The sequence below is a fragment of the Miniopterus natalensis genome, chromosome 2 (genome assembly GCF_054644295.1).
Source record: "Miniopterus natalensis isolate mMinNat1 chromosome 2, mMinNat1.hap1, whole genome shotgun sequence".
Classification (NCBI taxonomy): Eukaryota; Metazoa; Chordata; class Mammalia; order Chiroptera; family Miniopteridae; genus Miniopterus; species Miniopterus natalensis.
Genome location: NC_142082.1, coordinates 82587979 through 82615876, shown reverse-complemented (window position 1 = coordinate 82615876; position 27898 = coordinate 82587979). Strand labels below are relative to the sequence as shown.

At 36.1% G+C, this 27898-nt stretch overlaps 1 protein-coding gene across 3 annotated transcripts in view; it reads right to left on the bottom strand.

Annotated features, from left to right (window-relative positions):
• MIPEP (mitochondrial intermediate peptidase) overlaps positions 1-27898 on the bottom strand; it is a 186045-nt gene that overhangs the window by 104107 nt on the left and 54040 nt on the right. For all 3 annotated transcript variants that reach the window (XM_016199506.2, XM_087814364.1, XM_087814366.1), the window contains 4 exons: positions 14020-14173; positions 12189-12266; positions 9926-10130; positions 7397-7506 (listed from right to left, as the gene is read on the bottom strand). In XM_016199506.2, coding sequence (XP_016054992.2) covers positions 7397-7506; positions 9926-10130; positions 12189-12266; positions 14020-14173 — 547 coding nt within the window. The remainder of the gene's footprint in view (positions 1-7396; positions 7507-9925; positions 10131-12188; positions 12267-14019; positions 14174-27898) is intronic.

Here is a 27898-nt window from a genome sequence, read left to right as displayed (position 1 = left end):
AGGATGGGGGCTGTTTGCCAAACAAAGGAACTACTTGATTAGAAGGCTGACGCTTTCAGCCCTATCCTAAACCTGACATCCAGAAAGGGGGGAGGGTCTAGAGATTGACTTGATCACTGGATAATAATTTACTCAATCGTGCCTATGTAATGAAGCCTCCATAAAAACCCTAAACAAGGGGGTTCAGAGAGCTTCCTGGTTGGTGAACAGGTGGAGGTGCTAGGACAGTAGCCTGCCTAGGGACAGCATGGAAGTTCTGTGCCTCTTCCTGAGTTGTATCTTTTTCAAATAATCTGGTAATCTAGCAAGTAATTGTTTTCTTGAGTTCTAACAGTCATTCTTTCAAATGACTAAATCTGAGGAGGGGGTCGTGGGAACCTCCAATTTATAGCAGTCACAAGCACAGGTGAAAACCTGGACTTGCAATTGGCATCCGAAGTAGAGGGCCAGGGAAGCAGCCTGGAACTGAGCCCTTAACCTGTGGGGCCTGTGCTGACTGACAGCAGTTAGTGTTAGAATTAAGATTGTAGGACACCCAGTTGGTGTGTCTGCCAAGAACTGGAGAATTGGTTGGTGTGGGAACCACCCCCCACATTTAGTATTAGAAGGGTTAGTAAAGGAAACAGGAGGGGTTTTTTTTAGGTGGATAATCAAGTAACAGGTCCACACAGGAGTCTGGCTAACTCCATTCACAGAGCTACATAGCGTTACAGAGTTTTCGAAAAAATGCAATGTAAAGGAGATGGGCAAGAACTTCAGAAATGTAAAACTTGTGAATAGATAAAAAATCTAGGGCAGAGACAAAAAGATCCTGCTTCCTTGAGGAATCAGTATCAAGGTAGTGAGAGAAGGAAGAGAAAAACTCTGGGAACTCCAAATAATCAGGGACAGTCAGGGACAGCCTAGCTTCCCCATGGGTATGTTTAGGGATGGAGGTCAGGGGTACAGGCTTTAGACTGCATAAAGGAAGTGCTTAGCATTTTCAACTTCTGTATAGTAGCTAAGACTATCTTATTTCCTTCAATACAAGAACTCAGTAATTGTTTTTTTTAAAAGTACCTGTGATTTTATAATAGATGTGGGAAGGGGCACATTATACCATTAAATATAAGTAGATAGCTAACAAGAGACCTCAGTGTCAGATTTAGAAAAATATTTTAAAAATTTGTATCATCTGCTAAACTTAACTCATAATGAACCAAAGACCTAAACATAAGACTTAAAACCATAAAACTCTTAGAAAAAACGCAGAGGAAAAGATTCATGAAATTGGCTGGGCACTGATTTCTTGGGTGTGAAATACCAAAAGCACAGACAATAAAATAAAAACATAAATTTGACTGTATTAAAATAAAAAATTTCTGCGTATCAAAGGATACTATCAAACAGAGTGAAAAAGCAACCCACAGAGTGGGAAAAAAATATTTTCAAATAATATATCTGATAAGGAATTAATATCAAGAATATATAAGGAACTACCACTCAACAACCTAAAAAGAGAAAAGCCAATTAAAAACTGGGTCAAGGATTTGAATTGACATTTCTTTTCTTCTTATCCTCACCCAATGGTTGGTGTGTTTTTTTTGGTCTTTTTTTAATTTATTTTAGAGAGAGGAAAGGGGGGAGAGAGAAAGAGGAACAACGATCATCTGTGCCCTGACCGGGAATTGAACCCGCAACCTTTTGCTGTACAGAATGACACTCCAACCAGCTGAACCAACCAGCCATGGCTGAATTGACATTTCTTTAAAAAAGATTTACAAATGGTCAATAAATACATAAAAAGATGCTCAACATCACTATTCATTAGGCAATTAGAAATTGAAACACCATGAGATACACCGCCACCTCACACCAATTAGGATGGCTACAATAAAAAAAAATCAGAAAATAACAAATGATGGTGAGGACGTGGGCATGTAAAATGATGTAGCCACTGTGGAGAACAGTATGGTGTTTGCTCAAAAAAATTAAAATGGGATTACTATATTATCCAGCAATCCCACTTTTGGTTATACAGGCAAAAGCACTGAAAACATGGACTCCAACAGATATTTGTACAATCATGTTCATAGCAACATTAATGCACAATAGCCAAGAGGTGGAAGCAACCTAAGTGTCTATCACCAGATGAGTGGATAAACACAATATGGCATATACATACAATGGACTATTTAGCTTTAAAAATGAAGGAAATTCTGACACATTATAACAGAGATCAACCTTAAAAGCATGATGCTAAGTGAAATAAGCCAGTCACAAGGGACTAATATATAATTCCACTCATGTGAAGTATCTACAGTAGTCAAATTCATAGAGATAGAAAACGCAAAGGTGGTTGCCAGTGGCTGGGAAAGGGGGCAAATGGGGCATTAGTGTTTAATGGGGACAGAGTTTCAGTTTTACAAGATGAAAAGAGTTCTGTGGATAAGTGGTGGTTATGGGAACACAATAAGAATGTACTTAATACCACTGAATGATACACTTAAAAGTGGTTAAGATGGTAAATTTTAAGCTAGGTGTATTTTACCACAAGTTTTTAGTTGCATCTTAGAATGTTTAAGGGAGGACAAAAATTATGCTTCTAGAAATGTAGGGTACCCTAACAGACACTTTTATGCTTACTGGGAGCAATTGGAAAGGGGTGTTAATAGTTAAAAATAAAATGGAATATGCATTTCTAAAACTGTCACTTAAAACAGAGTCAGAAGGCTATTAAGGAAGTGGGGCCTATGCACATCTTGTGCCTCAGTTCTCAGAGCTGCTAATAAGTTGCTAACCTGTTGCTAACTCAGCTGGTTGAGTCATAAATGTCCAAGAAGAACTGCTGAGTGGACTTGACCTCCTCCTTGCAGTTTTAGTCCACCTAATTTGCATATTTGAACTAACCAATACATTATTCTAGCCAGCAATCCTTCATTTGTATTAAAGAATTACACTCTGTAATTTTTGCCTCTATAAACACTACCTCTCTGTTCTTTCCTGAGCAGAGCTGGCTACCTGAACATGCATATCCCAGACTGCAATAGTTTTGCTCAAATAAATGCCTTTTGCTCTTTATTACAGCCTGAACCTCTTCTTTGGTTAACAGGGGTTAGGCTGAAGGCCGAACCAATTAGCACCGAGAAGAGAGACAATAACCTTTAGTTTCTTAGACACCATAGGTCCCCTAATGCAACCTAAGACTGACTGAGATTTGTGGGAAACTCCATCTGACTGTTGTTTCATGCTAAGGTTAGTATATGTCAAAAAACACACACAAAAACCTGAGATTTTTTCACATGAACTGCTACCCAGTCTGTACTCCTATACTTGTTATTGATTTTAAGATTAATTTACAATAAATTCTGTTTCAGCTTTGATGTTGTAGCTTGTCAAGACAGTTATGAATCTCAAGTGAGCACCTCTGGTATTTGTTATCTCTGACAGCTAGATGACACCTGCAAATCTGACAAGCATACTTCTAATTCCTCCACCACAGGAATTCATTGGCTATGCTATGCTCTAGTTCAGATAAAATACTTGTAGGCATTAATAAGTCACCAATATATTCTCCTTACTCTAAAAGCTGTCTGGAATATACCACAGGATGGTTAAAAAACAAAAAACAAACCAAAAACCTTTCCTGATATGTAGAAGGATAGGAAATGAAGCATAAAAATGCTATCTTATTCTTCGTATGGGCTTTAACGTAACTTATTTACAAAGACTTGAATTTAAGGGAATTAGCCCCTTGTCCTTAAGGCTAGAACTGCCCTTAAAATGAAAACATCAAGTGACTTGGTATCTTAATTAGCGACAAGAAGAGGCAAGCCCCTGTGAAACTCTAGGTATTACACATCTCTTGCCTTCTGGCACTCTTTCCATTCTCCTAGGAATCACAAAATTATTTTAAATTATTTAGAGACTGTCTGCAAGTCCCATTAGCTCACTGGATATGTCTTCTGAGTCTGGAACATGAATTAATGCAAAGCAGTTTACTCCTTTCTTACTATCTCATCAGGTTTGAGGGATATTTTTAGACTTACTGTTTTCTTGAAATTATCTTGTTCAAAAATGATTCTTCTTACTGAAGAATTTAGAAATAAAATAGTAATTTTTTTTTTTTTTTGGAACATCACGTCACGCTTCATCCCCCTAGCCTCTCTTTGCTCTTCTGACTGCTCTGGAAATATACGTTTCAAAAACTGACCTTAGTATTGTGGTAAATTTATGTACAAGATTTAACTTTCTGTTTGAAATATTACTCTGAGAGGCTTGTGGTACTCTTTTGCAGTCACCTTTACCTATGTGTGTACTACTCATAGCTTGTGCTCAGATCTTTTAAAAATCTAAGCTCCGGGGACAGCTCCTTTACTGGTGATGATGAAGGTTTCTTTAGATGCCTCCTGCTTTTCTTTAATGGGCAATTTTTAACCTTTCTGTGCTTCAAAAATCATCTCCACACATCTGCAGTGACCATCTGACTTTGAATTTCAGACTTGTACTACGCACAGCTTCATGAACAACAACGATGACCATCAATATATCAAAAAAAAGAACTGTCTTTCCCAACTTCACACTTGGCCCTCTTCCAGAATTCTCTGTTCATGGAACCTTCATCTTGAACTCCTCCTGAACTCCCTTCTCCCTCTTACCTAACTTGTCCAAGTTCTTCCAAGTAAGTTTCAAAAAGTCCTTAAATTCTGCTTCTTCTAGCCAACACTGTCAGTGCCTTAGTTCTGGCCCTTTTTATTGCTTGACTACATGCTTGCATGCCTTTACTTAAGCCCTACTAAGGACTGAGCAAAGGCCAAAAGATCAAAGGTGGGATCCAGGGAAGCTGATGGCCAAAAGCTAGTGAGAAAATGGGTTGGGACAGAGTTATATGACAGCTGTTGGCCAGAAGGAGTTAAACACAACTCCCAAGGGGAAAAGTGACAGCAAAGCCCAGTATAAATATACTAAGAAACATCACTCCAGCCACAAAAGGTAGTCTAGTAAATGAGCTGGGATTAAAAGGTGAGTGGGGGCAAGAGGAGTGCAGAGTTTGGGAGCAAATTCTAAAAACAAGAACATGCCAGTGTCTTTTTTCTGTCTCTCCCTCTCTTCCTCCTTCTTCTGCCCTTGCCATACCCAGCATCTTGCCAATGTCTGGGATTATCCATACCGCTGTGTGGGCTCTTCCTTCTGGCTGGAATAACCTTGTCCTTAGCTCTGCCCTAGTTCCCCTAAGATTTAAGGCCATTTTGTCTCACTTACTTTTGGCTGTTTCTTGGGTGCTGAGTACCGTGCCTGGTACATAATAAAAACTCAATAAATATTTTTTGACTTAAGGATCTATATATGTCCATACTGTTTCCTCAATAAATACTTTTTATGAGATGGATGAGGGCTGCTAAGAGCTAACTGGCAAACTGCCCCCTTTACGCATCTTTTCAAGACCTAGTTCCTCCAGCCCTTCCTATATGAAGCTGTTAGGGGCAGAGATGTTGACCATGCTCTGCTAACCATGATTATAAAAGGGGGGAGGGCACCTAGTAGGAAAAGGACCATAGTTGTTTAATGATTATTCACCTTACTAACTATAGGTATGAGGTTTTTCTTACAGACCCTGGAAAACTGGAGGATGTGCTGCAAAAGGAAAAACAGAGCTGAAAAAAGATGAGACACCTTGGGGCCTGGATGGGCCCATTTGCTCAGAAAAGAAAATGCATTTTGAGAACAGACAAAGGACAGGATGGGCTGTGCCTGCAGCCTGAACCCCCTCAGGTAGTTTACCTCAGGAATGCTAACCATTCACAGGTCCTAGGACCTGGGAACTGGGTTTTAACACCATTGAAACCTACCTACCTTGTTATCAGACTTCAAGATCCTGGAAGGAGACACAGGGACCACAGACCCTGCAGCCATCCTCCCACTCCCGCCCCCTTCTCCCTTGCATGCAGCCCTGTATAACCAGCCATGTAATAAGGAAAGGGCAGAGCAGATTTTATGTGGACAAATCCACTGCTCTCCCATTTGCTGGCAAAAATGGAGTAAATGCTCAAATGATTCAACACTGTCTCTGCTTAATTGGCTAAAGTAGCAACAGGCAGCCTGGACCCATTGTGTCCGGTTTCAAAGTCTCTTCCAATGTTCTCAGCTGAGCTCTCCTTTATGGTCCAACACACTGTGCATGTAGCTCTGCTTCAACATGCCTCTAGCTCTACTACCTTTGAGGATGGGCAGGGGAGCAGTTACAAAAGGAGTAATTTAATTAGGTCTTCCTAATCATTCCCAAATCCCAAAATGTGGAGCCATGGATGGATTATGCTATTATTTGATGGGTTATGTGCATCTGTGCTATTGGCTGAGTCTACATATTCCAGAGTAATTCTTTGCAGGTCAATAGACAGCTAATTAGACCACAAATATTTCAATTTTGTCATCCAATAACAAACAGATTATGATAAAGAGTAACTCAGATTAATTTTCTATAAACTCACCATTATTCTATAGTTGACAATAATGGTTAGATAAAAGCCAGTTGAAAAAAATAGTTGATTTGGGCCCTTCTCTTTCTAATTCCATTCATTTCTTCATTTAATTTCTTTTAGTGGTTTTTATGTACTAGGCATGATTCTAAATGCTAACGATTTCAAAGATGAATATAATTTTACACTTGAACTCAGTGAGGGGGAAATCACTAGCTAACATAGTATTTTATAATCAAAGTTCTGAGAGTAGGGAAAGAATATATTTTCCAAAGTATGTGTGGACAGTAAACTGTACAACGTTGATAGTTATACTTACAGCAAACTTACTGTAAGGTATTTCTCATTTTAATCCTACTTTATGGAATTTTAAAATATTTAAGATTACAGTGCAGTACTTAAATCTAAAACTAAACGAATTTGCAGACTTATCAGTATATAGACTAAACATACAGGGAAAATATGGCAGTATAGTTCCGCTTTATGAAACACCATACAAATTCAGATCAAGAGAACAAATATTCAAAAGCATGAAGGAAAGAAGAAAGAGAAAAGCTTTTTTTGAAGTGAGACAGGCTTGAAGGCCTCTTCTAATAAAGAGCTAGTTTCTATCTCTGGGAAACAGGAATAAAGTGCTTTCCTCAGGAAATGGCCACCAGGACTAAATGGGATATTACCTGGCATATAACTAAGGGCAGCTATTTGTCAATACATTATATGCTATGACTTTGGTTCTGTAGGCTAGCCCCCTACTCCCACCCTCCCAAAAAGGAAAAGGGAATCAGAAAAACAATAACAACAACAATAAAACGGTAGAAGGATTCTGGAACTGAGAGAGGGTAACAGAATTCTGAAAAAGCATTGAGTTGAACATTATCCAGCAGGTCATAAATGCTGACAACCACAACTCAAAGGACTGTATTACAAATTAATTTCTCTACCTGTCCCGTTTGATAATGTCTGGCAAACTGGTTAACCACTCGATAGTCATTTGCAAAGTACTCCATCAGAATAGAAGGAACCTCAGCAAAATCAGTGGGGCATCTGGTCCCTAAAACAGGGGAAAAAAGTTGGCAAGAATCAAATCAACACATTTATCTTTCTTTTTATGTATTCTTTTAAAATTTTTATTTGTAAGTCTGATGAACTATGATAAGTTTTAATTCATTAAATCAATACTTTATTTCTATAAAATTATTGCACATATTTGCAGAAAAGCTTATTATAATCCTATATCTTTTCCTGTATATCAAAAGTAAAACAAAATATTTGCACAGCTGGATAAAACACCTTGTAAAGCAGTGACTCAAACCCTCTATAAACAAGCCTGTCTTCAGCTATGCTGGGCTATACATGAAAAGCAAATTAAAACATCGACATTTAATATAGCATTTGTCCACCACCAAATGCTTTTATCCTTCATTTTTTTAAAAAAGAACTTCATTTTATCCATTGCTTGCTTCTTGTAACAAAGTCAATCTTCAATGCAGAAAAGCAGTATTTTAAACTCAAAATTAGGTAAAGCAACAAATCGTTTAACAACTTTTTTTGGTGACATTTTATGATACTTTCTGGCCCATCTACAATCTTTTCAAATACAGTCAAACCTGGTTTCTTGAACAGAATGTCCCCCATCTTGAACATTTCAGTTCCTGAGCAAGTTGTTCACAGAAAAAATATCTTGGTTGTGCAACCAAACTTCCGTTTTCAACCTGACAACCCTTTCATGCAGATACCTCAGCAGGACAAAAAGCTTCTCTCAGGCAACAAACAAAGGAGAGAATGCTTTTGTTGCTGAAGAAATAGAGGATTAGCACAACTTTAATACATAAAGAGGCCATCAAAAGTGCAAATGTTGCTAAGAGTGTGAAAAAAATAATGATCACAGGCTAATGAAGAGAAAAACTGTTGTTGATTTGGATGAAGGAAAAACAGTTAGCCAGTGCATTTTGGAGGCAGTGACATATGAACAAGCAAAGATGCTGCATTTTTTGGGTAGTTTTAAATACTTTAATTTGTCTTAAAGGTCATTTAATTTTATTTACACAGAATTACATTTTTAATACTTATTTTGTAAATTCTCTAGAATAAAAATATTCCTATATTTATTATTCTGATTGATGCAGCATTCATTTATTCCTGTTAAGATGATGCATTTTGAACTCCTGAAAGACACCCCTGGAACGAGTGCTGAAAGTGATTCCTTTAAGGCTAGAAGGGGGTGGTTCTGTACTGTAGACAAGTACAGTATATAAGAAAGGTTAAAACAGGGAATCATTTGAAGGTCTGGAAATAATTAATTCAATTTATATTATTTCTAATGGGAAAAAATGATTTGGTTTTTGAACAAATCGCTTTTCAAACAGCCTTCCAGAACAAATTAAGTTTGAGAACCAAGGTTCCATGGTATCTTCTCCTCCCCCCAAATACTGTACGTATAAAGTTAGCTAATAAAAACTGAATATGAACAATTTACCAGGTGGTCTAGGCTGACCAGTCTAGGTTGACCATATATGATAGTGAGCATAAGAATTAGAGATGAGACAAGTGTTAGGATTGTAGGGCAATATAATTCTTAAAGGCCATTTGTAAGCTTCCCGCCACAAGAGAACAAAGACCAGGAAGACTTGATGGACACCAGGAATCGGACCATATAAAGAATTAAAACTGTCCTAAAACACCTGATCACACCTCCACATTCCATCCACCCACCAACCCAGCCCCATGACCCATTGAGGACAAGAGCTTCCCACCAGTGATTGCATATACGGATGAGAACCCAGCTCCTAGGGACTGCCATCATCAACCCAATATCCCCTTGGCTCAGTGCTGTGCAGCCCTTCCCTTTGGATATCCCACCCCCCACCCCCTTTCCTTAAATAAACTCAGTTTTTCTTTATTCACCGCCTGAGATGGCTAGTTAACCTCCCTGCATACCATGATGTTAGCCTTTCAACAACTAAGAGGACAGTCTATAGTATCATCAAATATGGCCACAGACCAGCATGAAAAACTATAATTTTATGCAGGGGGAAAGTATAAGAAAAATAAACAGTTATTTATCATACTTGTTTTTACATGTTTTCTAACTAATTTTGGATAAAAAGAGGCAACATTCATTCACTGACCCTGTGCTAGGTTCTAAGGAGATATATATTTATTCACATGCACAAAGAGCCACAAACTCAAATTTCATAAAGAACAGTACAAAAAGTAAAATGGTACAAGCTCAAAAGACAGACAACTAAGATTAATTCCTGTGAGAAATGTTAGCAAGGAGGCAAAAAAAATGTAAGAGGATTGGGTTGCACAACAATTAAGAAGAAAAGATGAGGCAATATGTTGATAAATAACCGCGGGGCAATATTAAATGATCAGTTTTCCTAAATAAAAAACTTTTTTTCCTATTTATAATAAAATGTAAGTTTTTAAAGATTGTATTAAATAAAAGTCCCCTCTTCGTGGCTCACCAGTGACATGTTGGTAACGAGTACGTCCCAGCATAGAATGCATTGCATGTCCCATTTCATGGAAAAGATTTTCCATCATTCCAGGAGTTAATAAAGTTGGTAAATTTCTTGAGGAATGGGGAAGATTCAGCATAAGAACTACAACTGGGAGTTGATAGTTTCCATCTTCCTTTAATCTTCCTCCACGGATTGTAAAATGGCAATCCTTAAAGAATCAGAAAACACAATAGAAGAAAGTATTAGGTAGTCTAAGGAGTAAAATAATGAACTTAGACCAAAAATTATACCAAAATGTGTTCTGAGTTCAAATTTTAACTTAATTCTATTCTTATTCTATTTAGTTACAGACACAAAATTTTCTCAACTCTTTTTATTTTCTAAAATTTTTTTAAAACACCAATAATACAATGAGCTTATGTTAATTCAAAAATATGTACTGAGCTGATGCTGTACCATATGTTGGAAATACTATCATTACAGAGCTTAGATCCATGTGCTCGAGATGTTCACAAGCAAACAGATCCATGTGCTCGAGATGTTCACAAGCAAACAGGAAGTGACAGACATCTAGCTACTAAGGGAAGGTACACTAATATTTACTGAGCTCTTTCAATGAACTAGGAGACACTGTCCATACCAATTGCCTTTATCATGTGAAAGTGATAAGCTCTAAACCCACACAAAGTAAAGGATCTGAAGTAACATTTCTGTAACAGGCTGAGATTCACTAACACTTTATCACTGTTCTTCACAATAACCCTATGAGGCAAGAATCTCATCTTTCAGATAAGAAAACTGAAATTGAGTCTTGGTAATGTTGTCATGTATCCAAGGACACTCAGCTAGGTTTGCTGCATCATAGATCTGAACCCAGGTGAATTAAGAGACAGAGTTCTTAATCACTAACCTAGACTCTCTACAAGGCATTCAAGCAGAGGAAGAACAAGGGAATCAGTGTCTGATGACCTAGAGTCTGGTCCCACCTTCCTCATCTACCAGCCAAATCATCTTGGAAATTGGTTTGCCTCTATGAGCTTCATCTCCACCCTGTCAAATCCCAGAGTAGTTGCCCAGATTTCATAAGCTCACATCTATTAAAATGCTCTGAAATTGTGAATCACTATTCAAATATAAGGTACCACTATTTCTGTTATAGTTTATAGCCTGAACTCTTAACATTTCTCATCAAATTGACTGAAACGGATGGAAATGATTTACCTACCAGTACACAGTTAAAGTAAAAGAATTAAACTCATGTATTTCATATAAGAAGTGAACTGGTGGTTGATAAGGTTTCCAAAAAAAGATATACCAGTTCCCTCTTACACTCGGTTTCACTTTCCATGATTTCAGTTAATTGGCTGACAACCATGGTCCAAATATATTAAGTGAAAGATTCCAGAAATAAACCACTCATAAGTTTTAAATTGCATGCTGTTCTGAGTAACATGATGAATTGTTCACTGTCCTGCTCCATTCCTCCAAGAATGTGAGTCATCCCTTGTCTGGCATATCCATACTGTATACACTACCCACCCGTTAGTCACTTAGTAGCTATCTCAGTTATCAGATCAGTTATCAAATGAAAGAGACTACATTCACTTAAGTTTTATTACAGTATATTGTTATAATTGTTCTATGTTATTATTAGTTGTTAATCTCTTACAATGAATTAAACTTTATCATAGGTATGTATGTCCCGAACAAAACATAGTATATATAGGGTTCAGTACTATACTTGGTTCAGGCATCCACTGGGGTCTTAGAACATATCCCTCACAGATAAGGGGGGCCTACTGTATCTTCTGCAATTTTAAACGAGGTCCATTATCAAGTTTGGAAAGTGGTGAAGAGCTGGGGCTATAGTCAAATGTTTGATTCAAATCCTAGCACTTCCAGCCGTGTGGCTCAGGGCAACTGTTAACCTCTCTGGTCTCAGTTTCCTCATAATGTTAGTGTCTAGCTCAAAAGGTTGAGATGAACATTCAAAAACATGATGTGACACAGAAGGGTTCATAAAATATCAGCTATCGTTATTGATATAATTATTACTATGACCCAGATAAAAGTGACATATACAGATGTATGTAATGGTTTTCATGTTTATTTTTAAATTCAATGCTAATTTCAAATTTATATATTTAGTAACTATCATTAATGCCTTTTAAATATTAAGGAACTACAAAATAGATATAATGGTCACATTACTATAAATTAACTGCTGATCACTTTTAGGGAGACCATATTATAAATAAAGCATCACCTGATGTGGCTTGTCTGCTCGCTGAAAAAAATCACAGTAAATGTACCCCAACAATCCTTCAGATTCATGAACCACAGCCTAGAAAAAACAATTTAATTTAGTGGTGAATGAATCCATCAGAAACTTTACAAGTGGAAAAACACCCCCAACACAAGAATGTATACCGGATGTGGCAAAAGTAGGTTTACAGCTCTGAGTACACAAAACAGTTTATTCTTGTATTATTATTTATTAATTATTGTATTATTTTCCATATGAACAACTATAAACCTACTTTTGTGCCACCTTGTATATAAATCATGCACAGTGATAAATATTGACATTTTATTACTTTCTACATGCCATATTATCTCAAGATAGATTCCATTTTCTCTTCCTCTCTCAGATGATTTTGATTTGGTAATTCTGTCCAGAAGAGGAAACCCTCCTTGTTCGGGCCATTCATCCTGACTGCCAGTTCCCTATGACACCTCTACCAAACACAGCTCCTCAGACTGTTCACAAACCATCAAAAGGAGTTGGAAGTAAGTGCTGCCTTGACAATTTTAGCAGCAAAATTATTTCTCCTTCAAATTGTAGAATATAATGATATATGTTCATACAAATTATAACCCCTGGACACAGAAATAACAAAATGTAGCTTCTGGTTTCAGTTGGCAATCAGTAAAATCATTATTTATGCCCTTACCAAAAACTGAGCCTATAAAAGAGGCGCAGCTCCTAGGAGAGGGCTCAACCACTAGTCTCCATCTTGCCTTCTTTGTCTTTTCACAACTTGAGGATTCTGCCAAAGAGAACCTCAGTTTTATGCTTTAAAACTTCCTGCAAGCATATACGTATTAATTCAACAAACATTTATTAAGACCTACTAGGTGCTAAGTGCTAGAAACTGTTCATGGTATTTGGGATACAGCAGTGAACAAAGGACAAATAGTCCTGTCCAGATGGGACTCACATCCTGCAGTAGGGGAAACTTCTTGGCCCTTTGCACTCTGTCCTTTCACTCGTACATTATATACAAATAGAGAAATACTTAGGTAATTAAGTACAGTGATACAACATGCTCCCATTAATTCTAATCTTTCAATTCCACCACCACACTGACTCCATGTTCACAGAACATAGCCAACGGACAATGAGAAAGTTTCTTGAAATACACTGACAAGAGTAGTGTTGGTAGGCACATAAACAACACATAAAACACCAGAACAACACAAAGTCTTCAGATAAACACATAGGTCAATAAATCTCAAATTCTTATCCAGATAAAATAAAAATATTCACATCTCAAAGGGGGCCCTAATAGGAGACCAGTGGATTCTAGGCTTCAGGTTATTATCAAAGAAGTAAAATCAAAACACGGGACATAAATTAATATTTGATGCAAATTAAGCTCCTACAAAACGGGAAGGGGTTGTTGGAAGGAAAGGAAAGGTGACCAATGCAATGGATTCAGGAATTAACCAAAAGGGACACTTAGCATGGCAGGAACGTAAAAAAGTAATGACAGATTTTCCTTTAACTATAATTTGTCAACATATGAAGATTCAATCTCTCAGGAGATTCCCCCCCAATTTTTTTTTTTTTTTCAAAGAACTAACTCTGCTGTTATATGCTTGCATTAATTTCTGGCATCAACTGATTTTAGAGAACAATGTTTCTTTCATACAGTGTCCTAAATCAAAAGTGGTCATTCAGGTTTTTCGTGAAACAGGAATAAAGTGAGACCTGCTCCATCAGGCAAAACTAACTTAAAGATGAAGGTGCTATTAACTCAATTATTAAACCCAAGAGATAAAGTAATAAACTTTACATGAACTGGGATGCTTACCAGTTTTCGAACATCTTCACACCACACCTCTCCTTTTGCAGGCTGCTCTGCATACAATGAAATCCCCAACAGTTTACTAAACAAAATATTAAGGCCTTCCATGCATGCTCCAAGGGAGAAAAACGGGCAATATAAACTGGGCTCAATATTATACCTAAGAGAAAAAGTTCAAAAGCATTTTAATTCAATTCTTAAGGTAAATTCAGAGAGCTTTTCATTTAAAGTTTAGAATCACACCAGCTATTTAAGAAGGATTAAAACATAAAGGTATGTTTCTATCTTTTGAGGGAATTTCAGACTCAGTTTACTTCAGAAGAAAATCAATCTAGTAATTATTAGTAGTAGGTAACACTAGTAATTAAGGTAGACATACCATTCCTTAATCATCATTCCTTTCAGGTTTAGTCTTTCACTGACTCAGTTAAGCAGTATGTCTATCTCAATTAACCACACCACACACAATTTTTATTTTATACATTACATATATACAAAATCTGACCAGTTCAAGCTATAACAGTAAACCTCACTTCATGAAATGTGTGATAGTCTAAAAAATTGTGACTTAAATCACATAATGATTAAGCAAATACAAATCCTGAGGCACATGAAGTGAACTTAAAGTTCACACCTGGTAAAATATTTGTTAATGGAAAAATCTCTGTAATATAAATAATTAATTCTTAATTTATCTGTTTTGTAGTTATATATCTTAAATAAATGACAGCATACTAGCAAGGCTAATTATTCTTCATCCAAAACCAACTTTTTTATGCACTATTCCAATATAAACCAAAGCATACCGAAAATGTGAGATGAATATTCAATTTAGAGTCATTAAGTCGGGCCAAACTTTACAACTGCAGCCAGAAAGAGTGGCTCTAGAATAATAGTAAGTACTTATTCTATTCCCACTTCCTGGGATTAACTAAATATATACCTACAACTAAAATATATATACTTATTACTAAATGGGTGATTGGATTTAGTGAGTGAGCATAAACTGCACCATAAATAAGATTCTGGCTAGAGAAATCCACAAATTTACCACTTAGTTTCTGGTCATTTTTTTAAAATAAAAATAGAATCTGTGTTGAAAGAGACACTAGTGGTCCAGTGTCCTTACTCACTGATTGATTCATTTACTCATGCAGGTTACTGACAAACCAGCTGGATGTTGGAGGTAAAGAATGGGAAGAGAGTCTGTCCCCAAAAACCTCACAGCGAAGGAAGCAGATAAGTGAACTGACCATACTATCTCCTGAGCCTAGAGCAGTGGCCAAAGAAGGTACTCAACAGACACTGTTTAAGGAATTAGTGAACAAGCACTGAACAGTGGGGCAGCAAACGAGAGCAAGACGTCTTTACCTGTGGAGTGGGGGTAGAAACAGTGAGGGGGTTACAGAAAGAAATTAAGAAGCAGGAGTTTTCAGGGTAGGGTGGGAATGAGGGATGAGAGAAGGGAGAAATAAGAAGGAAATTCCACAGAGAAGCAACAATCTGACAACAATACGAAAGCATGAAATAGCCTGGTAACTTCTAATAACCAGGTGGTTAAATATGTGAGTTCATAATGCAGGGGACAAATAGGAAAAGAGAGGGAGAAGGGACTGGACGCAAGTGGTCAGGTCCAGACAACTGAGGACCTGGGACACCAACCTGAGGAATTGGTATTTTATATTGTAGGCACATGGTGTCTTAACTTTTTGATTATGTACCCCTATCAGTAAAATTTTTTGAGTATTCAAGAGTATTCAAACTAAATATAAATATATTTATAAATTACATGCATGTGCTCTTGTTCTACTATATTTCAAAACAAAAGACAGATATTTTTATAAGATAAAGAAACATAAATCTAAAAATTCCCACATCCTTAATGAACTGCTTACAGATCAGGAGATATGAAAGACTGCTTCTGTAGGCAAAAGAGAACCAATCTGATGCTTTCTGGAATACTGAGGTTGACAGCAGTGTGCGCAATGCAGGAAGAGGCAGGGAAAGCAGACAATCGACTAACTAATAAGGTTCTGAATGAGAGCAATAGCGGTGGGGTCAAGGATAAGGAGGTAGAATTGAATGCTTTTCTTTTAGATGAAAAACTATCAGGACTGTGTGACTGGATTTTGAGGGTGAGGAAGAACAGTCTAGAAGCAGGTTTCTGGCTTGAGCAAATGGGTGGACAGAGTCGCAGAGTCATTTAATCTGAACAGTGAATACAAAAAAAGGGAAGGGAATATTGATGTCACACCTGAGGGAGAAGAAAGGAGGGTTTGCACAATTGTGAGAGAAGAATGGAGGGTTCACAAAAAATAAATTCGGTTTGGAGACACTGACTTTGAGGTGCCCATAGGATGTCAAACACTCAGGACACTAAGACTGAGGAGACTGCATTGTTCAGGTGTGAGTTAAAGCTGCAGAAGGAGATAGGGTCATCAGGGAAGAGTGATGTGGGTGAAATGAGGGTTAAGAGCAAATACACGAACTTTCAAAGGAAGGGTGGAAAGAGAATCAAAAGGAAGTTATATCATGGACATAGGGGAGAAAATACATTCTAAAAAAGGAAATAATTGAGGCCTCTGATTTCTGGTTTGGTATGTAGGGAGCCTGGAAGACATCACTCCATCCCAAGAAGTGAAAAGTAGAACCCACTGAAATCACTAACTCTTCATAGGTCTGGCAGAGAACTGAGGTCATAGAGAAAAATCACAGACCCCCAAACTGAAAAAACATGCAGGCAGATAGAGAGAATCAAATTTCACATGATTCTCCAGTGTGCACAAATCTGGCAGTTAAAAACTCCTGGGAGACCAGTTTAAGGAGGGATCCCCACACTTTTAGGAATTTTTGCTCAAGGAGCCCTACTTGGCTCTCAACAGTGAAGATCAAGAAAAATTCTCCCATATTTCTAGCCAGGAAGGAAAAAGTAGCCATTAGAAAATATACCAGAGCATTCTGTTATTCTTAATAAGGTCTGCCCTAAAAAGAAACTCTTTCCAGAGCCTAACCTACCTGGGGGTGGGGAGATGTCCAACTAGAGCCCCTTTTAGCCTTCCTGTATCATCAACACAGGGAAGGGGAACTGAAAAGTACTTGTTAAAAGTCACAGCCATGCCCGGCTAGCATGGCTCAGTGGTTGAGCATCGACCTATGAACCAGGAGGTCAGCATTCAATTCCCAGTCAGGGCACATGCCCAGGTTGTGGGCTGATCCCCAGTGGTGGGGGAGGGGTTGCAGGAGGCAGCCTATCAATGACTCTCTTTCATCATTGATGTTTCTAACTCTCCCTCTCCCTCCCTCTCTTTGAAATAAAAAACAACAACAACCTTATTTAAAAAAAAAAGTCACAGCTAAAGGGGCACAGGCTCACTATCAGACTGAGACCTAATGATAGGATAGGACTAGAATGCATCTCCTCCTCTACAGGTCACTACATCAATAGGGCTTTTATAAAATAACAGGAAAATACAACTGAAAGAACTGCATGTCTCAGACCATATTTAAGTATAAGTCCCCAGAGAAACCCAAAGACAATAGAGGACACAAAAAAGGGAAAGTTTAATTTCCAAAACCACAGCTACTGCTAAAAGTAAACACAGCCTAACCCCTAGCCAGATAAACATAGAAACTCACACCACAGCCCTAATACATCATGTCCAACTTTCAACAAAGAAGTTTAAATCTTGCTAAAAGATTAAAACACAATTTAGAGACAGAAGAATCAACAGAACAGATATATCAGAAATGTCACAATTATCAGATTTAGAATTTGAAACAACTATGATTAATATGCCAAAGAACTCAAAAAGGAACAAGTAGAAAATACACAAGAATACATGGGTAATGTAAGAAGAGAGATGGAAACTCTAAAAAAGAATAAAAAAGGAAATGCTAGAAATCAAAAACATTTTTACAGAAATGAAGGTCTTCGATGGGTTCATCAACAAACTGGATACAGCTGAGGAAACAATGAGTGAGCCTGAAGAATGCCAATAGAAACTTCCAAAAATGAAATGCAAAAAGAAAAAAAGAATAAAAAAGAATATGAGAACACCTGAAGAACTGCGGGACAACTGCAAAGGTGTAATGTACACATAAGGCAATACCAGAAAGAGAAGAGAGAGAGAAACAAACAAAATATTTCAAGTAATAATGGCTGAAAACTTTCCAAATTAAAGACAAACACCAAACCACAGATCCAGGAAGGTCAAAAAACATCAAGCAGGAAAACAAAAACAAAAAAAACACACTTAGGCTTGTATCATATTTAAGCTGCAGGAAATAAAATACAAAAACAAAAAAATCTTCAAAGCAGCCAGAAGGGAAACACCTCACCTATGGAGGAGCAAGGAGAGAGAATTACATCAGACTTCTCTTCAGAAACCATGCAAGCAAAAAGAGTGTGAAGTGAAGTAAAACAAACCTAGAATTCTATATCTACCAAAATTATCCTTCAAAAGTGGAGAAATAAAGACTTCTTTGGACAAACAAAAATTGAGGCAATTTTAAACTAGTAGATCCAACTTACAAGGAATGTCAAAAGAAGTCTTTCAGGAAGAAGTAAAATGACAAAAGTCAGAAACCTGAATCTACAGAAAGGAAAAAAGAGCATTGAAGAAGGAAGAAATGAAAGTATAAAAATAGTTTTTATTTCTTATTTTTAAATAATTGAACAGACAATAACAGCAACCATGTATTAAGTGATTATAAGTTATGAATAAGTGAAATGCATGACAGAAATGTTATGAGGGACTGAAAATAATAATTGGGTACTTGCACTAACCATGAAGCAGTACAGTATTATATGTAAGTGGATTTAAGATTAATTGTAAATGTGTATTGTAAACTTTAGGGCAACTATTTTAAAAAGGTATCAAAAAGAGAGGAGAAAAACTGGAATCAAAATAATTAAAATCACACAAAGCAGAAAAAAGTGAAAGACAAAAGAAAAAACAACAAGAACAATGAATAGAAAAGGGTAACAAATATTACAGACATTAATCCAATTATATCATTAATCACTTTAAACATCAATGGTATAAATATAACAATTACAATACAGAGATTGGTTGGCGGGGCTCAGTTGGTTGAGTGTCATCCCATGCACCAAGAGGTCAACTGATGTTGATGCATCAAAGTTTCTATCTGTCCCTCTCCATTCCTCTCTCCCTAAAATCAGTAAAAACATATTTTTAAAGGAGAAATCAAGACAATTCCAGATAAACAAAAATTGAAGGAGTTCATAACCACTAGACCTGCTCTGCAGCAAATGCTCAAATAAGTCCTGCAAGGTAAAATCTAAGAACACTAGACAGTAACTCAAAAACACATGAATAAATAAAAATCTCAATAAAGGTAAATACACAGGCAATTATAAAGCTAGTATTATTGTAACAAGAGTTTGTGACTATACTTTTTGTTTTCTACGAGACTAACACATTTAAAGAAAAAAATTATTAATGAAAAACCTAGTTTTAGTGTAACTTTGGTTTATAACCTCCAAATTTTGTTTTCGACATAGTTTAGGAAACTAATGCAGTTAAAAAAGTTATTAGTTTATGTTTTGGGGTACACAATGTAATTTTATGACATCAACAACTGACAGGGGTTGGGATGGAGCTATACAGGAGGGGAATATTTGTATGTTATTGAAGTTGCTATAAATTACAATTAGAATGTTATAATTTTATGATGTTAAATGTAATCCCCATCTCCTCGCACACATAAACTAATTACTAAAATTCAGCGGCACACCAAAAACTATATTATATTTTTTGCCTATGTGACAAAAAATAGATATAATTTTCATTCATTTGAACTACTGTTGTATTGGCTGTTGTCATGTTTTTATCTGACAATCTAAGGGAAAAAAGGTCAGTGCCCCTGACTAAATAATCAGGTATTGCATGTTTTAAAAATTCTTGCTACAAACTAATTGAAAACCACTAGAATACACACAAAAGGAAAGTAAGAAGAAATGTAAACATTTCACTACAAAACATCAACTAAACATAAAAGGAGACAGAAATGCAGGAAATAAGGGAATAAAATGCTATAAGCCATAAAGGAAACAAATAGTACATTGATAGATGTCTCCTTATCAGTAATAACTTCAAAAGTAAATGGATTAAACTCTTCAGTCAAGACAGAGATTCAAAGAATTAATAAAAACACATGAGCCACACTTTGTAAGTTATATTAATGTCTAACTACTATGCTGTAGACCTACTGAATATCCACTGTAATTGTAAAATAAACTAAAAAATACAAACCCATGATCCAACTATATGCTGTCTACAAAAGACTCACTTGAGATCATAAGTCACAAACAGGATGAAAGTGAAAGGACGGGAAAAGTTATTCCATGCAAATAATAAACAATGAGAGCAGGAATGGCTAAACTAATATGAGGCAAAATAGACTTTAAATTTAAAAAAATGGTATAAGAGACAAACAAAAACATTATATTAAAAGTTCAATACAGCAAGAAGATATAATAAAAACATTTACAGAATGGCAGACTCCCAAAATATATGAAATAGATAGTGACAGAATTTCAGGGGGAAACAAACAGTTCTAAATAATAGCTGGAGACGTAATACCCCCCTTGCAATAATGGATAGAACAACTAGATTGAAGATACGGAAACAGAGGAATTAACACAACAAACCACTTATATCTAATAGCCATATACAGAACACTCTATCCAACAATCTTCGCAAGTGTGCATGGGACATTTTTCAGGATAGATGATATGTTAGGCCACAAATTAAGTATTGATAGATTTACATAGACAGATATCATACAAAGTTGTATTCTCAGACCACAACTGGACGATGTTAAAAATCAATAACAACAAAAGAAACTGAAAAATTCACAGTTGTAGAAATTAAACAGCATACTTTTAAATAAACAGTGAATCAATGAAGAAATCACATGGGAAACTAAAAAATACTTAGAAACAAATGAAAACAAAAACACAACATATCAGGATTATGGGATGCAGCAAAAGTAGTGCTAAGCAAGAAATTTATAACTATAAATGCTTATATTAAACAAAAGAAAGATCTCAAATCAATAACCTATATTTACAACTTAAGAAACTAGAAGAAAAAAAAACTAAACCCAAAGCTAGCAGAAGGAAGGAAATAATAAAGTTTTGAGCAGAGATAAATGAAATAGAGAATAGAAAAACAATAAAGAAAATTAATGAAATTAAAAGTTGGTTCTTTGAAATGATCAACAAAACAGACAAACTTTTAGCTAGATAGATTAAGAAAAAAAGGGAGAAGACCAAAGTTACTAAAATTAGGGACAATACTACTGGTTCTAAAGAAATTTTAAAAATTATGAGATTACTATAAACAATTGTACACCAAAAAATTGGACAACCTACATGAAATGGACAAATTCCTAGAAACACAAAACCTACCAAGACTAACTAAATCACGAAGAAACAGACAATGTGAATATATCTATAAATAGTAAGGAGGTTGAATCAGTAATAAAAAAATCTACCCACAAAGAATACTCCTAGACTTGATGGCTTCACTGGTGAATCTACCAAACATAAAGAAAAACTAATACCAATCCTTCTCAAACTTTTCAAAAAACTGAAGAGGAAGGAACACTTCTATACTCTATGAGACGAGTATAACCCTAATAGCAAAACCAGACAAAGACACTATGAGAAAACTTACATACCAATATCCCTTATCAACATTAATGCAAAAATCCTCAATAAAATACTAGCAAACATAATTCAAACATTAAAAGGATTATATGCCCAGCCTGTATAGCTCAGTGGTTGAGCATCGACCTATGATCCAGGAGATCAAGGTTCAATTCCCAGTCAGGGCACATGCCCAGGTTGTGGGCTCAAACCCCAGTGGAGGAGGGGTACAGGAGGCAGCCCATCAATTACTCTCTTTTATCATTGATGTTTCTATCTCTCTCTCCCTCTCACTTCCTCTCTCTGAAATCAATAAAGATATATTTAAAAAATAATAATACTATGTAGAATTTATTCCAGGAAAGGAAGGATGGTTCAACATATGAAAATTGATCAATGTAATATGCCACTTCCAAAAAAATGAAAAAAAAATCACATGATCATCCCAAATGATGCAGAAAATCATTTGATAAAACACAACATGTGCTCATGATAACCAACAGTGAACAAAATAATATAAGGAAACTACCTCCACATAATAAAAGCTATATATAAAAACCTCACAGCAAACATCATACACAGTAGTGCAAGACTGAAAGCTTTTCCTCTAAGACCAGAAATGAGATAAGGGTGCCTGCTTTCAACACGTCTATTCAACATAGTATTAGAAGTTCTAATCAGAGTAATTAGACAAGAAAAAGGCAGAAAATGCTTTCATAATGAAAAGGAAAAAGTAAAATGTTCTATTTGCAGATTATATAATCTTATTTGTAGAAATCCCTAAACACTCCACAAAAAAACTGTTATAACTAATAAATAAATTTGGCAAAGCAGAAGTATAAAAAGTCAACACACAAAAATCAATCACATTTCTATATAAAAACAATGAACGATCTGAAAAGAAAATTACGAAAACAATTTCATTTACAATAGCATCAAAAAGAATAAAATACTTAGGAATTAACTTAACCAAGGAGGTGAAAGACTTGTACAATAAAAACTACAAAACATTGCTGAAAGAAATTAGAGACATAAATAAATGGAAATACACTCCATGCTCATGGATTAGAAGGCTTAATATTGTTAAAATGTCACTTATCACCCAAAGCAATCTAAAAATTTAATGCAATCTCTATAAAAATACCAGTGACTTTCTTGTAAAAACAGAAAATCCCATCCAAAAACTAATATGGTATCTCAAGGAACCTTTTCTTGATAAAGAAAAACAAAACTGGAGAACTCACACTTCCTGATTTCAAAACTTACTACATAGCTACAGTTACCAAAATAGTGTGATACTGGCATAAAGACAGACATTCAGATTAATGGAATAGAGAGTCCAGAAAAAAAAAACCTTAAATATACAGCCAAATAATTTTCAATCAGGGTGCCAAGACTTCAACAGAAAAAGCATAGTCTTTTCAATGAATGATGCTGGGAAAATTGGATATCTACATGCAAAAGAGTAATGATGGACCTTTACCTAGTATCATATACAAAAATTAACTCAAAATGTGTTAAGGGCCTAACTATAAGACCTAAAACAATAAACCTCTTAGACCATATAGGGCAAAAGTTTCACAATGTTGGATCTGACAATAATTTCTTGGGTATAACACCAAAGGCATAGGAAACAACAAGAGAAAGGGACAAAATGGACTTCATAAAATTAAAATTTTTGTACATCAACAGACACTATTTATAGAGTAAAAAGGCAACCCACAGAATGTGAGAAAATATTAGCGAACCATATATCTGATAAGGGATTACTATCCAGAATATACAGAGAACTCCTAAGGCTCAACAACAAAAAAACAAGCCTAATTCAAAAACGGGCAAAGAACTTGGATGGACATTTATCCAGATATAGACAAACAGCAAATAAGCACATGAGAAGATGATCAAAATCAACATTTGCATTATGGAAATACAAATCAAAACTATAATAAGATACCATCTCACACCCATTAAGATGTAATACCAAAAAAACAGAAAACAATAAGTGTTGACAAGTATCTGGAAAAACTGGAACCCTTATGCACAACTGGTGGAAATATAAAATATTTGGTACAGTTGCTGCGAAAAAAGTATGGGAGTTCCTCAAAAAAATAGAAATAGAATTACCATATGATCCAGCAATTCCATTTCTGGGTATCTACCCAAAAGAATCCAAAGCAGGGTCTCAAAGAAATATTTATACACCCATGTTCAGAGCGGCATTATTCATAATAGCTACAACATGGAAGTGACCCAAGTGTCCATCTACCATTGGGTAAGCAAAAGGGGATACACACACACACACACACACACACACACACACACACACACACACACACATACATGTGTATGTATGTATATATGATGAAATATTACCCAGCCTTAAAAGGCAAAGTAATTCTGCAATATGTTACAACATAGATGCCCCTTGAAGACATTAATGCCAAGCGAAATAAGCAAGTCACAAAAACACAAATACTGTATGATTCCACTCATATGGGGTACTCATAGTCAAAATCATAAAAACAAAGAGTAGAATGATGGTTGCTAGATCCTGGGGGGAGGGGAGAATGGGGAATTATTGTTTAAAAGGTACACAGTTTCAAATTTACAAGATGAAAAGAGAGAATGATGGTGCTGATGGCAGCACAACAATGTGAATGTATTCAAAACCACTGAACTGGACACTTACAAATGATTAAGATGGCAAATTTTATGTGCGGATGTATTCTAACTCCATAAAAAATATAAAAATAATCTTTATATCAGGGATAGGGAAACTTTTTTCTCCCAAAGGCCATTTGGATATTTATAACATCATTTGCAAGCCATACAAAATTATCAACTAAAAAATTAGCTATTAAACAAGCTCCTAGATTATTGAATTTTGAGTCTCGCCTGCAGTTGCCTTGGCAGAGCCAGAACAAATGATTTCGCGGGCCGTATAGAGCCCGTGGGCCAGGCATTCCCCACCCCTGCTTTATATCTTAAAATGAAACCCTCTGAGATTATAATAGGCATGTAACTTATTTGATTATTTTTATGGAAAAGAAACACAGTGAAACTAACAACATAGCCTATCATAACCTAAAATCATTTATTGACTTACCTAATGCCTTTAACACCCATATGTGCTAATCAGGCAAATTCATGGATACAATTTAGCTTGGAGAAATAAATTTAAATATAGGATATGTTTATATAATACTCTACATGCGACTTCAGCAACTATGTAGACATTAAATAAAATTATTATGAATGCTGAAAGAGAAGTGGTATTAGTATTAATTTGAAATAATTAAGAACAAATGTAGCCTGGCTGGGTGTGGCTCAGCGGTTGAGCATTGACCTAGGATCCAGGCGATTGGGGTTCAATTCCCGGTCAGGACACATGCCCGGGTTGCGGGCTTGATACCCAGTCGGAGGCGTGCAAGAGGCAGCTGATCAATGACTCTCTCATCATTGATGTTTCTCTCTCTCTCTCCCTCTCCTTTCCTCTCTCTGAAATCAATATATATTTTTAAAAAAAACAAAACAAATGTAAAATAAAATAATATAAAATCCCTTCTTTTTTTTTGAACCCTCAAAGAATATTCCCTGGCTCACTATTCCCACCGTCCAGATACGTCTCACTATTAACCATTTCTAGTGTCCTGATCCTACTTGTGTATATATGTATATGTATAGAAAATGTCTGTAAGCATATATACAGGGGTGGGCAAAATGTTTACAGTTCTTCATATGAAAAATAATACGATAATAATACAAGAATAAACAGTGTTTCACATACTCACAGTTGTAAACCTACTTTTGCCCATCTCTGTATACAGAAATGTACATATATATATACATACACATATATACACATACATACATACATGTTTGTGTAATGTTATATATGAAGATATATATTTTATATATATCTATATACATATATACATCTTCACAGAAATAGAATCATACCATTCATACTATCCTACAATTTCCTTTTTAACAAAAATATTCCAAGAAATCCTGTCTCTTTGGGTACATAAAGCTCCTTCTGGAAGTTCTCTCTTGTGACTGTATTCATCTACAAGCATCTGCCATAAATTCTTTAAGGTATCTCCTACTCTGGTGTGTATGGGCAGAGGAAGCAAGGCCAGGGAGAGCCTGCACCTTTAGTGGAAGGATCCTATCACTGATATTGTTTGGAATTACTCAGACATGGTGATAATAAAAGATCAGGCTTTTTACTGATTTGAACTTCTCCACAGAAAGGGCACCTAGAGTTAACCCCCCACACTGGTTAACTCTGCAGGGACTGAGTAAGCTTGCTGTTTATCTCCACTATAAACAATGCTGCAGTGAACACCCTTGTCACACAGCAGGAGCCTATCTGTAGGGTAAATCACAGAAGAAATGACATCATGGCAGAGTATGAGATTTTAAATAGGTATTCCCAAATCCCCTTTCCAAAAAGAGCTGTATTACTTATATTCTTTTCAACTGGGTAGGAAAGTGCCTAGTGTCCTCACTCTTGCCAATGTAATTCTGTTGTTCTTTTTTTTCTTTATTGTTTAAAATATTACAGATGTCCCCCCTTTTTACCCTCATTGAACCCCTCCACCAGGCATCCCCCCCCGCCCTCCTCCCCAGGTCTTCTCCACATTATTGTCCCTGACCATAGGCCATGTATATATGCATCTAAGTTCTTTGATTAATCTCTCCTCCCACTCCCCACCCCCATTTTCCCTCTGAAATTTGTCCAACTGCTCCATGGTTCTATATTTATCTTGTTCATCAGTTTATTTTGTTCATTAGATTCCACATATGAGTGAGACCCTTTGACTCAGTGATCCCACTTCAAGGAATATATCCTAAAAATCCTGAAACACCAATTAGAACTTATGTACCACTACATTCATAACAGCACAATTTACAATAGCAAAGATCTGGAAATAACCCAAGTGCCAATCAGTAGATGAGTAGATAAAAAAGCTGTGGTATATTTACACCAAGAAATACCATGCAACTGTGAAAAAGAAGGATCTATTATCCTATGGGACAGCATGGATGGACCTGGAGAGTATTATGCTAAGTGAAATAAGCCAGTCAGAGAAAGACAAGTACCACATTATCTCACTCATATGTGAAATCTAATATTATGTTCTTTTTAATGCTTCCTTTATTTTCTTTCGTTGGCTCTGTGAGCTGCATTTTCTTTTTTTCTTTCTGGTAATTTGGAGCATGTATACTCTGTTTTTTCCCTCAGGGGGTTATCTCTACCACTTTTTAAAATACTTTAACCTTTATTACTTGGTTTATCAACTTTAGACAACAGTTATTGGTTCTCACTAAGACGTCATCCCACTTCCTACTTCACCCTCCCAATATGCTCCATTGTTACATATAGATGTAGACACATTGGTAGTCTTTTTGTTAATTTTACTAGGTGCCAAGAGCAGAGCTAAAGGCGTTTATTGTCCCACCATTTACTGGATATGCCAATGAATGCATACAATGTGGGAGCAGCACCATTAGCAACTAAGAAAAAGACAAGAAATTAAGAAATGTTCATTAGAAAGACTATTCTGGCAGTGGTAAACAGAACAGAGTCTAGAATGCAAAGATTCATTATTATGGCAAGAAAAGATTCAATATTGCAAATATGTTCATTTCCTCTAAATGTAACCTACAAAATGAAAATGCATCCTAAAGTCACAATGATGATGATGATAGCAGCAACTAACATTCAATGAGTGTTCACTATGACATTTATATGTATCTTGCTTAATGGGAAAACATTCCTACAAGGTAGTATTGTTACCCCCATGTTACCAATAAGGAAACAGAGGTTTACAGAAAGATAAGTAATCTCCCCAGGGTTATGACTCCTAGTAGTAAGTTGAAGGGCTGAAGGTTTAGTTTTAAATGAATTATAATAGTATGGGAGTTGAAAAAATGAACAAGAAGAGAACTGAGGGCATGTTTTTGTTTAGACTAAGGTACAGTAGTCTTCCCTTAACCAAGGTTTTACTTTCCATCATTTCAGTTACCTATGGTTGCAGTCTGAAAATGGAAAATTAAAGAAATAAACAATTCATATGTTGTAAAATCATTCTGAGTAGCAGGATAAAGTCTTGTGCAGTCCTGCTCTGTCATGCTGGGCCATGAAGCATCCCTTTGTCCAGTGTCTCCTGGCTGTATGTGCTCCCCACCCTTTAGTCACTG